Genomic DNA, 15834 nt, shown 5'->3' with positions numbered 1-15834 from the left:
ACACAGAGCTAGTCTTTCCCACACCACTAGTCACGGGGAACACAACAGGACTCCTGAGCTAATGCTCAGGACAATGTCAGGAGCTGTTAGGACAAAGTGCTAGGGTCCAAAGCCCCTCAGTTCCCAAGAATGCCAGCTCACCTCACAGGCAAGGAACGAGTGGCTGGAGGGGCTCACAACAGGGGTAACAGAAGGCACAGTGGTGGGAGCAGAACTCTAGGACACTGTTTTATAACACAGCTCAACAGGGGAACTCACTGAAAGTAAACCTCATCCACATTTAAACGACCACTTCTTTCTCCTGTGAATTCTCTCTCCCAGGCTACTTTCCCTGGCACTCTCCTCTCACAAACTAGAAACTGAAACTGTGCCTTCTTGCCCTCCAGATGACCTACCTTTCTCTCTAATGATGTCAATAAGGATGTCAATCACAATGAATGTTCCTGTCCGGCCGATTCCAGCACTGTGGGTAGAAGAATAAATAGCAGGAGGCTAGAGTCACTTGTGGGGGTTTCACATTGGAATCAAGCCATTAATGTCCACAGGCTCTGCTCTGTGGGTCTAGACAACATTGGTCACAGTACACATCAGTTTCTCCCCACCCCATCCCTAAGCTGTCAGTTCCCTGTTTCTGATATGGGCCTTTAGGGTATCCTTGTTTCCTCATCTGTGCAATGGGGGCTTGCCCGAGGTTCACAGTGCTGAGCATGGAGGCCCTGAGCAGCCCATGACATCTTTTCTCTACTCCCAAGTTTACTTGAAAACAATTGGAAAATTATGGCACTTCTGAGCATAGAAACTTGCCCACAGACTCGTGGCTTCCTGTCTTAAAGGCCATAGTAGACATTCAAAGAAAGAAATGTGTTCACTTCTTTCCTAAATAGCCACCCAGCTGCAAAGCCTACATTAATGGTGGTCTTAAAACAAAACAAAAAAAGGGGGGGGGGGAGGCCGGTCATGGTGGTACAGGCCTGCTACCCCAGCACTTGGAAGGAAGAAGCAGGGGAAGTCAACCTGGCCTCCATCGTGAAATCCTATCACAAAATAACAACAAACAAACCTCTGGACAATGGAAGTTTTCCTCCTTTCTAGATTGGTTCAGGTGAGAGTTTAGGAAACAAACCATCCCAAATACAATCCCATAGCCCACACACTCTGCCATGTGACCCTGGAGCAGCCTCCAGAGCCCCAACTGGGAAGTGACTGGAGGCTGGAAGAGCAGAGTCCTGGGAAGACTGGGTCACATCTCCAAAGAGAGCAGACTCCCAGACCTCTGAGTTTAAAAGAAACCAAGATGGGCTGTCACCTGCAATGAACCACAACAGGGCCTGCATCCATGATGCTCTCCTGCTTGTGGTGGACCTCTTCCAGGAAGTCCAGCACACCTCCAGGGTCACTGGGCACACCATGGTCCGGCCAGGTCCGAAAGTGGTACTGCCAGACGGTTCTCTCTGTATTTCCCTGGAGTAGAGCCAAGAAAAGCCAGAACAGAATTAAATAAATCAAGGGTTAAGGATTCATGGCTTCTGAGCTTTCCTAGAACCTTCAAGAATGGAAAACCCAGAATCTCTGGCTCCCAGGAGTGCTTCTCCAAGAATCAATGGACCAGCCTGGAGGGAGAGTCTGCCTGTCAGATGATCTAAAACATCCAGCATGGCAATTTGCTCTCTGGCTAACTGTAGCCAAAGCGCAGCCCTGAATCATCACACTAGGCCATGCTCCCCTTCTTCCTCGGGCAGGTGGCACTCAACTCCAGGAATTGCAACCTGGCAAACTCTGGCCTCCCCTCAAGTATTTGCTCCCGTCATCTTGTACCCTCCCCCTCGGTGCCTCAGACCCACACCCATGACAGCACTGCCATAGCTGGAAGATGGGCTCTGTGAATTATATGGGATCCTAGGGAGCCCCTTACTATAGAGTCACTATTGCATAACTCAAGCCTTCACATCCATTCGTAAAGAAATCTTTCTAACACAGAGGGATTAAAGGAGCTGAACAAAGAGCTCCTCCCAGCAAGCAGGAAGTAACTGGGAACTGAGGACATCCTGGCTGTTCTGAGTGACAATGGCCAAGGACCAACAGAGGAACCAGGGCCACTGGGACCACAGATTAAAGGAAAGGAAGAAGAGAGGGAGGAAAGGACAGAGGAAGAGAAAGACAGGAGGACAGAAGGAGGAAGGCTACAATACTAATCACCACTGGTGAACCTTTTCATATCCAAGGACTCTTGCCATGATTAAACTCTCTTGTGAGCTAGTTCCAGGACAGGCTCCAAAACCACAGAGAAACCCTGTCTCGAAAAACCAAAAACAAAAAACAAACAAAAAAAAAAGAAAAGAAAAGAAAAACTCTCTTGTGTGCTACACACATTTAATTTGCTGATGTCATGGAAAAACTGCCTTGTTGTTACTAAGTTACCTGAAACTCAAATAGCTTCATGGGTCACGGACAGGCCAGCAAGAGAAATGGAGCATGCACAGACTCACTGTGTAGCAATACCTTTCTGAGCCAAGGCATCGCTGTATATCAGAGCTGTACACGTGGGTGATCTGTTATCAGCAAGGCAAGAGCCAGAGGGATCCATGTTAGCCCCCCAGACCACTGTAAAGGCACACGTGTGCCAACATCTCCCACATCTTCCTCTCAAAATCTCCTGGTAGGCAAGATGGAACAAGACCAGCAACATCATCTCAGTACCCAGAGAGAAGACACACAGTAGAGTCACACCTTTCAAAGGAAAAGGCAGGGGAGCAGGAGGTGGGGGTGGGGGTGCCAAGACAAATGGCTTCTCACTAGCACCAAGGGAAAGAAACTGCCTGCTACTCAGAAATACTGACAACCCTGGCAGTTCATCATGAAACCTCACAAGAGGGCAGCTGGCAAGGCAGCTCAGTGGGTAAAGGCACCTGCCACAAAACCTGACAACCCAAGTTCAATCCTCAGAATCTCCACGGTAGAAGAGAACCAACCTCTGAAAGCTGTCCTCTGACCTCCACAGGCGTGCCATGATGAACACACCTCCTGTAGCATGTACACCCCATGCACACACCCTTCAGAGAGTACAGGAAACAGACCCCTTTCTGTTCATCACCAGCTCTAGGCTCTGTTCCTCCTTCCCTCAGCACATAAGGGAGACAGCCCACCCACAATGCATGGGTCACTGTCCTTTGCCCAGCCTCTCTGATACTTGCACTTCCATGGATCAAAGGCATTTCTACAGGATTCCTGTTGCTCCTCCTGCAGCCCACTCAGGCAGTCTGGAGGCTGTGGGTCATCCTGTGTTCACCACCACCTAACCCATCATTTTCCTCTATAAGAATCCCAAGCTAGCCCTCTGCTGTCCCACTCCACTGCTACCATTCCAGCCAAGCCCCACCATCTTACCACGGTAAGTAGTAGCCTCCAATTGGTCCTAAACTCTACCTGCAAATACCTTAGTCCCTCTAGTTCTACAGAGCAGAGTGTAAGTGCCAGCTCCAGCTACCTACATCACTAGGGTAAATACCAACCTCCTTCCTGACCCATCTCAAAACACTGCATCCTTTGACTTGGCCCTAATTGCACTTTACAGTGACATATTAGGGTGTGTGATTCCTGGGTTCAAAGTACTCTAAACAGTGGAGTGTAACTTGAGAGAGTGGGGGCAATATCTGTGTTACTCCCCAGCTGTCTCTAGCAAGCAGCACAATGCTAGGAACAAATGTTACACTCACAACTGTCCAGACACCTGATGTACATGCCTCTCAAAGGCTCGACTCAATGCATCCAGAAGGAAGTCGACATCCACACAGCAGCTCTGCTTTTGGCTTTTCTCACATTTGACATAACACTATTGTCCAGTCAGACTTTCTAAATTCGAAGACACTTTGGTCTCTCTTTCTCCTTCAATAGCTGAACTGTCCCGATGTCCTGCAAATGACTTTCCAAGGGCCTGACACTGCTTCCTTCCTAGTCTGTTCCCAACCAAAGGACCAAGAACAGCAGTCTAGACATTGTACACCTTTCATTCCAGCACACAGGAATGAGGCAGGTGGATCTCTGTGAGTTCAAGATCAGCCTGGCCTATATTGCAAGTTCCAAGTCAGCCAGGGCTACAAAATGAGAAACTCTCAAATGAAATAAATAAACACAATAAAATAAAAAAAAAATATTCAGCCAATCATGGTGGCACACACCTTTAATCCCAGCACTAGAAAGGCAGAGGCAAGAGGATCTCTGTGAATTTGAGGTCATCCTGTCTCTATAGCCAGTTCTGTATCCAGGGATACAGAGTGAAATCCTGTCTCATAATAATAATAGTAATAATAATAATGAATATAAATATATTATATAATAATATAATATAAATATATTATAAAGTAGATTATAGTATAGTGTATAATATAAAAGAATAATATAATAATATATATAGTATAATATATAATGATGAATATAAATAACATAAGAATATAAATAAATAAGTCAAACTAATTTTTTGGTTTTTGTTTTTTTGGTTTTTTTTAGTTTTTTCAAGACAGGGTTTCTCTGTAGCTTTGGAGTCTGTCCTGGAACTAACTCTTGTAGACCAGGCTGGCCTCGAACTCACAGAGATCCGCCTGCCTCTGCCTCCTGAGTGCTGGGATTACAGGCGTGCGCCACCACCACCTGGCTCAAACTAATTTTTTTAAAAGATTCTTCCCAATGTGGCCTAACCAGAGAACATTTCCTCAATGCCCTGCCACCTCTCCTACCCTATATCCCATTTTCCTAAAGCCAGAACTTCAGTATGTGACACAAATAATACCTAAGCCCAGAAGGCTGAATTAGACAGCAGGGGAAGCCACAATGAACACATCGGCCTGAAGCATGGCTTCTCATTGTGCATGGATATAATCTACAAGGACAAGAGCGGTTTCTTGGAGTCCCCAAAGACATTAAACTAAGCCCTTCTAAATATGAAATAAAAATGACTCCAAAACAAATCCTGTTTTGTTTTGGAGCTAGCCACTCCATGACCAATCCTGAGCCACGAGCCGTGAAAAACAGCTGACAAAAGCTGGGCGTGGTCACATGCGACTTTAATCCCAGCACTCCTCTGAGACAGAGGCAGGCAGATTCCTGTGAGTTTAAAGTCAGCCTGGTCTGACTAAGTGAGTTCCAGGACAGCTAGGACTATATAAAGAAACCCTGTCTCGAGGGGAGAAAAAAAGCTGCCACACTGACCTTGATCACAGAGAGGCCCAGGGTACTCCCTACTTCCTCTGCTTTCGTGTATGGCTCCTCCACTTGTCATCTCAGCAAGCATCATACCTTCAGGGGCCCTCCCCTATGCATCCTGCCTCATTGTACCAGTCACTTTCTGTTTTGTTTTTCCAGACAGAGTTTCTCTGTGTAGCCCTGGCTGTCCTAGAACTCACTCTGTAGACCAGCCTGGCCTTAAACTCACAGGGCCTACCTCTACCTTCCAAGTGCTGAGATTAAAAGCATGCGCCACCACTGCCCGGATTACCAGTCACTCTAGAACACGTCACAGGAGCTGAAGGCCAGCAGCTGGTAGCTACATTTACCCACATCTCTCCAGGCTCTGTGAGGGCAGGACCTGTGCCTGTCTTATTCACAAGACATGGCAGTGCTGAACCAGACCCAGCATCTACAAAGCACCCAATGTGGCCATTCAATCGGTGAGTGACAGGACAGAGGTTTAATGCTGGCAGGAGCACCACAATGACTGTGAACCACGGGAAGTCACAGTCTCTAGAATACGACAATATACTTACTTGTCCAACCTTGGAGAGCTTAAGTTCTCTTAAGGTGTAGTCATGAGCGGCACTTTCTTTGACATTTCTAACACGCATGACCCCATATTCTTTGAGTGCATACTCATCAGGCCAGTACTTGACACATTTGCTCTGGAAGGGACCAGAGGAAAAGAGGTTAATGTCCAAACCCCAAATGAAAGTCCAAACCAGCAGAAAACAAGTGTCCCAGTCCTGCTCATGACATCAACAAGGAAAGGAGCCTACCACCTTCCCTTAGGTTACTAAGAAAAGAAAGGAATAATTCAAATAAGCAAAGCAGGTGAAAAAGGGAAAAGAGGAGATGTGGTAGATCAGCCTGGTCCCCACCCTGTCCCCACCCCAATGCCCACCTGCCAAAGCAGAGTCAACACCTGCCCAGTCAGCTCTGAGAATGACAGAAGCAAAGAGTGTAGAGAGCTGCGTGGAGCTGCACCTGATGGTGCTGGCTTCCGCCCTCCGCGATCCCGAAAGCGAGTGCTCTCTGTGATAATCAACTCCTAATATGGCTAAGGCCTGACTCATGCTATTATCACGCAATGATCGTCAGCTGCTTGTATATGCATGAACCTATGGGCAGTGCCCACGTGGCAATCCGGGGTTGGCGGCCCGTGCCTTTCTAAAGGTTGGGAGAGGTTTGCCTGGGGAGAGAGAGAGAAAGAGAAAGAGAAGGAGAAAGATTGCTGTGAACAAGGTCCTGAATAAACTGCTTGCAAGAAGAGCTCCGGTGTTGCGTCTTCCTTGCTGGTCCAGGCGGGCGCAACAAAAGAGGAGCGACCAGCCAATCCAAGACTGTCCCTAGCAAGCAGAATTTCCAATCCCAACACTCCACCAGTCATTCTGAGGGGAAAGCAAGGAAGGAATCTGGGAATGAGAAGCATGCTAACACTGTCCCACCATTGCTTTCTCTATATTCAGATTTCTACCGGCCCCACACACACACCAGCTTCCCAGAACTGAGAACACAGTCTGCAATTGCTGCTGGCTTTAAGAACAGGTGGGACACACACACTCCACTACTAGTTCCAGCACTTGGGAGGCAGAGGCAGGTGGGTCTCTGTGAGCTCAGGGCCAACTTGCTCTACACAGCAAGTTCCAGGCCAACCAGAGTTGCATAGTGGGATCCTGAACAGATGGACTGAAAGTTGAGTGTGCACACTTGTAGTTCCAGAGGCAGAGACAGGAGAATTACTTCACTTTTAAGACCAGCCTGGTCAGCTAGGAGGTGAGGGTGCGCGCTTTTAATCCCAGCACTTGCGAGACAGAGACAGGTGGATCTCTATGAGTTTGAGGTCAGCCTGGTCTAAAAAGTGAATTCTAGGACAGCCAGGACTACATGAAGAAACCCTGTCTGGTCTCCATAGTAAATACCAGGCCAGTAAGAACTATAGAGCAAAACACAGTCTCAAAACAAACAAACAAAAAGACAAGAACAACAAAAAACACCAGGCGGTGGAGAAAGATAGTAACGATGTAAAGAAAAGAGGTCTTGTCCATCTGAGAGATGAACTTGCATCTACCAGGTGACAAGTCTGAAGCAAAGCGTGTTGTTTCTCTTTTTTAGGAAGTAGTCACCTACAACATTCACTTTCTAAAACCAACAATGCCAGCATCAGCAAAAGAAATCTGCACCCAGGACTAGAAATACAGAGCAGCTTACAGGTGACAAGAAACAAGAGCACAGTTACCTACAGAGCTCAGTGATTAACCCAGAGAGGACACCCAAGGAAGGAGGAGAGGCTGTGTTTGACAGATCTGATAGGATTCTATCATCCTCAATGTATAGTCCTGTTTTTTGGACAATCAATTCATAGGATTGCTCTAGGCACTACAGAGACCTCAACAGAGAATACAAGAAGGTAAGGGCTAGGCCACAGTACCAGGCCCATCTCTGCCCAATCTGTCTACTCTGAAATTTCCAACTGTACTTCCAATAGTGGCTGACCCAATTCTTCAACTACAGGCCCAACGTGACATCTTACAGAGCATCAAGTAAGTGGAACTGGGAGAACTTGTAACTACCCAGGAACTCAGGACACCTGACATCACTGCTGAAGGCATGCAGAAGCGCACCAACAAGAACCCTGCACAACCACTTGCCCCTCAGTTGCCAGGCTCAACTCCCAAGAGCCCAATCTGTCTCAGGTTAGCTTCTACACGTGACTATAAAATTGTACTCAATCTTTTTATAAACCAATAAAGAATATCCAAACAAAAACTCTGGCTAGAACACAAATAAAAACCAAGATGCTTCCATATTAAAAACCTATAAATGGATTTCACTTTGAGATGATGCAAAAATAACACGGACTTTCAAGATGTTTGCTTTCCTGGAAGTGTGACACATTGACTTCTAGGAACCCACAGCACCCTAAGAGTGTGTGGAGCTCAGCTCAAGACTATGAGGTTTGGGGGGGGGTAGGGTTTGACAGTTCTAGAGGGTGGCTAGGTGGCTGATCCAAAGTAACACATACACATAGACACCCAATAATTCTTGACATTTAATCCAGGAAAACATAGGCCACAGTCTGCATAGAAATGAAGGGAAAAACAAGACTGTTCAGCTGAATAAAACCACCCTACAGCAGCTAGAGGACTGGTTCGCCCATAGCACAAAACACAAAGCTACAGGACAATGTGTACTAACAGTGTGCTAATATTGAAAGACGCTTCCAAACAGGCACCACCAAGAAGCAAAATGGAGTTACTGCAGGAAAGTACAGCTAGGGGTAGGACCCAGTGCAGAAGAACCACACAACCGATACTTTAAGAACATTTTATCAGGTGCTGGGGGCAGAGTGTGTACCTTCCCTCTCTCCACCTCCTTTGTGGTCATGACGATGACGCGAGAGTTCTCCTGGAACACCATCCTCCAGAAATCATTCACTGTGTTCTGCAGGCAGCCTTGAGTAGCAATGTAGCTCTTTTTGGGTTTTGAATTGTTGCACTTGGTTTCAAATTCAGGCTAGAAATTAAGAAAAGTCTTCAAACCTTTGAAAGGTGGTGTCACGGGTATAAAGACACTAACAACATAAGACCAGAAAACACAGTGAAAGTCAAGCTTACCATGATGATATTCGCATTGATGTAATCAGAAACGGGCTCATTAGGATCCCCATCATGCAGGACAACCCTGGTGTGATCAACTGAGGAGAAAGATGACAGTCAGTCAGTCCTCAGAGCTTCAGCACAAGCCAGGCGGCCTTAAGCCAAGCCAATCTAACAGTGAGTACTTCACAAGATCAACCAAAACGTGACAAGGCACAGCACAGCGCTTTCTCAGAACTCCCTGTCTGGTGATGCTGTAGGTGCAGGAGTCAGCAAGGGGAGGGAGGCAAGGACTGTGTGCTGAGCACCTTCTAAGTCATTTTTGTAACTTCCCATGAGTAAAGGTTAAGGTGCCTGTTGGCTTTCTTCCTGTTTGGGTTTGGTGATAAAGGTGGGGATTGAACCCAGGACCCGGAGCATGCCAAGCAAACACTGTGCACTGAGCTATATCCCCAAGTGGTTTTTGTTTTTAAAAAGATTAAAATACCAACAATGACGTCTAAGCTCTTCAAAATCATCCAGGGAAAGAGAAGTGGCTCAGAGAACAAACAAAACAAGACTGCACACAAGCTGGCTGCTGCTGAAGCTAGGCTACAGCTACACTCAGCTTCTATTTGTTAACATATTCCAAATCCCCCATAGTAAAAAGTTTCTTAAAGAGGCAGAGGAATATACAGAACGTATAGAACAGAATTTATAAAGTATCAGTTGTCCTTATCTATACCAAAATACATTACTGGTATAAAAATCTGAGTGCTCTATCAAAAACAACATATTTTACAATGGGAATTAGCAACAGTGCTCATAGGATGGTGCAGGCCCAGAATCCCAGCTACTCAGAAGGATGAAACAGGGGAACCAGACGTTCAAGGCCTGGACAATTTAGGGAAACTGTCGCAAAATTAAATAAGTTCAAGGCCTAGACAACTTAGGGAAACTGTCGCAAAATAAAAGAAGTTCAAGGCTGAGCAGCTTAGGGAAACTGTCACAAAACAAAAATTTTAAGGGCTGGTGTAGCAAGGCCCTGGGTTCAATTACCAACATTAAAAAAAAAAGGCTCAGTGGAAACATCTGATGGGCTCATTACCACAGCAGTAGGTAAGTCATCTGAGACACTGTGAGCAACTGCTCCCTTCAGCTTTCCTACAGCTGCACTTTACAGTGAGAACCAGCAGAGCTCAGAGAGGAGAAAACTTAAGAAATAAAGAATGAGGCTCGCCAGGCTGTGGTGGTGCACACCTTTAATCCCACCACTTGGGAGACAGAAACAGGCAGATTTCTGTGAGTTTGAGACCAGCCTCATCTGCAGAGCAAGTTTCAGGAGAGCTAAGACTACACAGAGAAACCCTGTCTCTAAAAACAAAACTTTTTAAAATTTATTTTAGCTGGGTGGTAGTGGTATACACCTTTAATCCCAGCAGTTGAGAGGCAGAGGCAGGCAATTCTCTGTGAGTTCCAGGACAGCTGGGGCTACACACCCTGTCTTTAAAAAAAAACAAAAAACAAAGAGGCTCCCCAAGACTGCCAGGACCCCTTTCTCGACAGCTACCTATACACACTTCTCTGCAAACTCCTGTTTACTTTTCTCATGAGAGCAATGACTCCCTGTCGTCCACTCCCCTGCCCCCATCTTCTCCAGTACCGCATCCTCACCTACGGATAGACAGCCATGTGGAACACACACACACAGAGGAATAAATGCACCAAGAGGGCTGGAGATATAGCACAGTAGCAGAATGCTCACCTTGAGTGTGGAAGGCCTGGAGTTCAATCCCCAGCACTCCAAAGCACCCTGTTCTGTGCCCACACTAGTCACAGCTGAGGTCACACCAGGATGTGCAACAGCAGAGTCACCTCCATGGAGAGATGAGCTCCAACTTGTGTAAAGATGGGGTTCTTACTGGTGCAGGCTACAGGGAGGCCCAACTTTGTGGCACTCACAAGGTGCCTTATCTGTAGAAGCTGAGCCAGCAGAAGGTGATAAGCCCAGTAGATTCTCCTTTCTCCAAATGAGAAATCAAGGCCCAGAGGGAGGTGTACCTACCCCTATCTTACAGACAAGTCACGAGGAGCAGAGACAGCTCTCAGATCTGAGACCCATTCCTTAGTCTAACACTGAGTCACCAAGAGCCTTGGGGTTGTTACATGTAGGTAGAACAGGAATAAAGGAGGAAGAGAAGGCCACAGAGGGCCTCCTACTATACAGCTTTACTGGTACTATGAGGACATCCATCCCCATTATGGCTGGTTATCTATTAGCTAGAATGTGACCCCAGACACTGTGACTGCTACTGAGGCAGGGGGTTGATACTCACAGGGCAGGATGTTTTTGTATCTATTTTTGTTTTTATTTTCTTGTCTCTGTCCTTCTTTCCGGCTGTAGAGAAGTTTGCATTCCTGTTGTTGTAGCGTCTAGAAGCACAGAAAAGTAAATATGTATCAAATGTATCCAAAAGACAGAGCTGAGATGGCTCAGTGGGTAAGGGCACTTGTATACATCTGAAGACCTGTGTTCAGTTCCTGGGAACCACATGTCCAAAGACAAGAACTTCTGAAACGTGTCCTCTGACCTCCACACATGGTATGGCATGGGACATCCATGCACATGCACAAAAGTAAATCAATAAATGTGAAAAATAAACATGGATATAAAAAGTATTCCCTTAAAAAAGTAAAAAAAAAAATTGAAGAAAAGGGGAAGCGAGGAGAGAGGAGAAGAAAAGGAAGGAAGGGGGAAGGGGAAAAAGAAAGGGGGAGGGAAGAGGGAAAGGAAGAAAAGAGAAGCAAGTCAGCCTGGCCTGTGTTCTGCTTTAAGGGTTCACCCTGTAGAATGTAAGTCAGGCCCATGGAAACAACAACACCCATCCCCACAGCATGACCTGACAGAAGCACTCACAGTGAACTATGCCAGCAAGAGAAGGCTTCCTAAGTCATCATGGGCCACCCAGGTACAATGTCATATCATCCAGTGTTCAAGAGGGAGGATCCAGGGGTGAAGCCAGCCTGGACCACAGCACAACCTTGGGAAGGAATGAGGGAATAACAAAACTCTACAACCCAGTCACATAGAAGAACTTGGTCGCTCTACGGCTCTACAGAGTCAGTCTAGGGACTATTTACCACCTGGGAAGACGGTCACAGTGGGTCAGACTCTCACAGAGTAGGATGTGAGCCACATGCTTACATTTGCCTGGGCAGCAGCACACACACCAAGGAGGGAGCAGGGAAGTGGAATTCAGAAATTCTTGTCCTTTTGTTTGGTTGTTTGCTTGACTGACTGACTTGATATGTTTCCTTTGCTGTTTGCCCCTAAACTTTCTCCAGTATGTGTAGCATAAAGGCCTTTTGAGTCACAGAAGGCTGCACTAGGAGAGCTGGAATGGGATGTGTAAGCAGCACATGAGCCGTGCACTTCAGGAGTTTAGGATCGGCTCAATCACGACAAGCCCCCATGGCAGTCTTAGAATGTGGACACTGGAAGAGGCAGAAGCAGCTTGGTGCCACTGGAAGAAGGCAACTGTTAGTACAGCTTCAGGGTCCTCTCGTGTCAAACCCAAGTCAGCATCTCAATGACAGCTGTGTCCAGAAGCCTGTTGCCCTCATTTCCCCTGGGAAACCTGGACAAGATGTGGGGAGTCAGGCCTAGAAGGACAGGGCAGGGAGTAAGGATGGGCTCCAGAAGAAAGTGTCGGACAGCTCTATGGGGGCAAAGAATTGGGGACGCCATTAAAGAAAGAGATAAATCAGGCAGTCATAGTTTAACTGACCCAGTCAGAAGTGGGAAGGTAGCAAGGACAGTCCAGAGAAGGACAGGGCAGGCTGAGGCACAGTCAGGAGTAGGTTTCATTTTCAGAATGACAAACAAGTTCTCTTCATTATCTCTCAGCATGCCTAGCTTGTGGATTCTGTGATGCTGAGGATGGAGTCCAGGGTCTCTGGCGTATGCTAGGTCAGTGATTCACCACTAAGACCAGAAACAGACAAATAAAGAAAGTGAAAGGCAGCTAAAGACAAAAAGGTTTCTTTCCTCTATGCAATGCCAAAGCAGCTACCTGGGAAGATCTCTGTCAGGAGTAACAAAAGTCCTTAGCTAGGACCCGAACAGAAAGAAAACAAGGAGTGCAGAACTTGGACAGAGCAATGCTTATTCAAGTTTTTCTTAATGAGCTCCAATCAAGTAACTAAAGCCATCTGCCTTCTGGGAGCTGATGTTCCCTGACCTCGAACTGGCCCACGAAGGCAACTCTAGACCTTGATGTTTAGATACATCATAGGAATGATGTTCAAAAAGAAGTTCAAGTATTGAGAGATCCATCACTTCAACAGCAGTAGAGTGAGGAACTACAGGACCTGCAGCTTTGCTTAAACTTAGCAGTAACTTTGACCATCAATGGGCCAAACCTCATGTGATATTTACTCATAAGTGCAGGTGCCAGGGAATATTTGTAAAAGGTGGGGCCCTGTGCCTCCCTGGTTCATCTTAGCTACTGCAATTGGGGTGCCAGAGTAAACTCCAGAGTTCAGGTCAGGGCACCTTCATCAACACAATTCCATGCATTTGCTGGACTGCCCATTAGGAGCTCTGCCTCTTGCACATGCTGTGGATGTCATGATGTGCTGTGAGCCCTGGAGGCCCCCAGAGAGGTAAAACCCAGGCCCTGCGTCCAGGCAGTGGGACTGCTAGCAGATAGCAACCTTCAGGGATGGCAAATGGATAATAATGCCTACCTCAGCTTGTTCTCTATTGCTCTACCTCTACCACCTCTCCCCATGCATTCCAGGACCAAAACCATCCAGACCTTTTCATTCCTACAGTGAGGGCCGCTAGCTGTCCAACCAATAAGAACTCAGAAGTTAGGATTGTCTATCCTCTGTCCCCAGCTCTACCCAAGATTAGCAGCTAGCCTCCACCAAGACCCACTTCCTTCTGGGCATCAGGTTAATGGGGGTAGGAGTCCGATTGTATCTAGTAGCCCTACCCAAAAGGAAGACAACTCCCCAAAGGTTTGTGTTCTGCAGCTCCCCACTCACTCCCATGGACATGCACTATCACTCAGTAGCTGTGCTAAGGATAAGGCAGAGGCAAACAGCAAAAAGCATAACTGGGACACAGGTTGACAATACCCTTTCCCCAGGAATTACAACCAAACCATGAGCTAAGAAAAGAGGCAGAGGCAACTGCTAGGTCAACTGCAGAAGTTCAAACAGAGCCAGAGGTAGAGAGGCACCATTCTAGTATGCAACCCAAAAAAGCTTTATGAGGGGCTGGAGATGGCCCAGCAGCACTGGCTGCTCAATCAGAGGACCCCGGTTTGGTTCCCAGCACCTACATGGCAGCTCACAACATTCTATAACTCTAGTTTCAGGGATCCTGTTCTGACCTCAACAGGTTCTGAATACATGTGGAACATAGACATATATACAGGGGAAACACCCATACACTCAAAAAGCTCTGTGAAAGACAATGCTTCATTCATCTGTGCTGGGTCTGGGACAGCTCTCCTGAAGAAGTCACAGGGCCGTACAGAAATGAAGGGAGCACTGGATACTCCAGCACCAGGTAAGGCAAGGGAAGAGACTGGGCAGCACATCTAGATACCGTGTACCAGGAAATGGAAGGAAGTGAGGAGAGACAGGAGTGAGGAACATGGCAAAGGACTAGAGGGTCAGGCAGAACAATCTCAGCCTAGAGGAAGGAAGCACAACCCAGCCAACTCAGAATGGGACATGAAACCAGCTTAAACCATTTACCAGCCTCATCCCTGGAGACAAGTTTCTTTTCTGAGAGTCAGATTCTTGGTTCTTCAAAATGAAAATGTCATGCTTCCAAAAGGAAACAGGGAGCCACTGAAAGTTCTTGAAAAGAAAGGTGTGAATGCTGAGACTATCATAAAGGGTGTGTACAGGGGCAGAGGCTGGTGGAACAGAGGCAGAGACCTGAGCATCAGGCTGGAATCCTGTCTCTATCCCCTGCCCACCTGAGCCATCCTGGACTGGCACATAGCTCTCCAAGCATCTGGGGATACAACTAGATGCGCACCTGGTTCAACGTTCAACAGGACGCAGATGATAAAAATACCTTCCTTCCCAAGGAAGACAGACACATATTAGAAGGGAACAAGAGGACTTCTAATGTCTAGTCATGAGAGAAAGAAAAGAAAACTGCATCAAGGAGCACCAAGGATCCCGCCTTCAGCTCCAGAGTAATGCAGAACCTCCAAAGACCAAGTAAAAGAAACTGGTCTCTAGAGGAAAATGGCCTGTTTGGAAAGCATGAGTTTGCAGCAAAGACAGGAGAACAGAGTAGGAAACTCTCAAACCATGAAATCAGAGCACCAAAACAACACAAGCTTGCAGGTGCTAGGGCTAAATGAGGCTCAGTCACATGCTGAGTTGGAGGCAGGAAAAGAATGCAGGAACCATAGGACAGTCAGCAAGAAGGAATGGGGTACGCTCCTGTGGCAGAAAACCGGAAGGAATGGGGAGCCAGCAGTGGAAGGAGATGAAGAGGGAAAAGGAGAGACCCTGTCTCAAACTGAAAAGAAAGCAAGGCATGTTGGTGAATGTCTGTGAAGGCAGTACTTAGTTTGAGGTCAACAAAGGCTTTGTCCCAAATACTGAAAAAAGGGAAAAGGTGCTGAACATGTACCTCAGTTGGTAGCGTGTGCTTCAGTTGGTAGCGTGTGCTTCAGTTGGTAGTGTGTGCTTCAGTTGGTAGCGTGTGCCTCAGTTGGTAGTAAGCTTATCCAGCACACACAAAGCCCTTGGTCCAATCCCCAGCACTGTGTAAACTGGCTACTTAGTAGGTGGAGGCAAGGAGTTCATGGTCTCCCCAGCCTCATAATGAGTTTGAGACCAGGCCAGTCTGAGATACATGAGACCTTGTCTCAAATAACAAAAAATCTCATTGACCTCTTCTCAATGTGTCATCTCAGTACACGGGGGACACAAAAAAAATAAGTAAGGTTCAATAAGTAAAGGGCTTAAAAAATACAGAAACTGCAGCAGGGCC

At 46.9% G+C, this 15834-nt stretch overlaps 1 protein-coding gene across 2 annotated transcripts in view; it reads right to left on the bottom strand.

Moving 5' to 3' along the window:
- Ptpn11 (protein tyrosine phosphatase non-receptor type 11) overlaps window positions 1-15834 on the bottom strand; it is a 75303-nt gene that overhangs the window by 19901 nt on the left and 39568 nt on the right. Inside the window, exons 7-12 of one of the 2 annotated variants that reach the window (XM_075980807.1) lie at window positions 11138-11234; window positions 8841-8920; window positions 8581-8739; window positions 5757-5888; window positions 1307-1461; window positions 396-463 (exon numbers count right to left, since the gene is read on the bottom strand). In XM_075980807.1, the coding sequence (XP_075836922.1) occupies window positions 396-463; window positions 1307-1461; window positions 5757-5888; window positions 8581-8739; window positions 8841-8920; window positions 11138-11234 (691 nt within the window). Of the gene's footprint in view, window positions 1-395; window positions 464-1306; window positions 1474-5756; window positions 5889-8580; window positions 8740-8840; window positions 8921-11137; window positions 11235-15834 lie in introns of both variants that reach the window. The other variant, XM_075980797.1, reaches the window with a different exon arrangement.

The sequence above is a fragment of the Microtus pennsylvanicus genome, chromosome 1, assembly GCF_037038515.1.
Source record: "Microtus pennsylvanicus isolate mMicPen1 chromosome 1, mMicPen1.hap1, whole genome shotgun sequence".
Lineage (NCBI taxonomy): Eukaryota > Metazoa > Chordata > Mammalia > Rodentia > Cricetidae > Microtus > Microtus pennsylvanicus.
The sequence above is the reverse complement of the archived record's forward strand: the minus strand, read 5'-3'. Positions and strand labels throughout refer to the sequence as shown.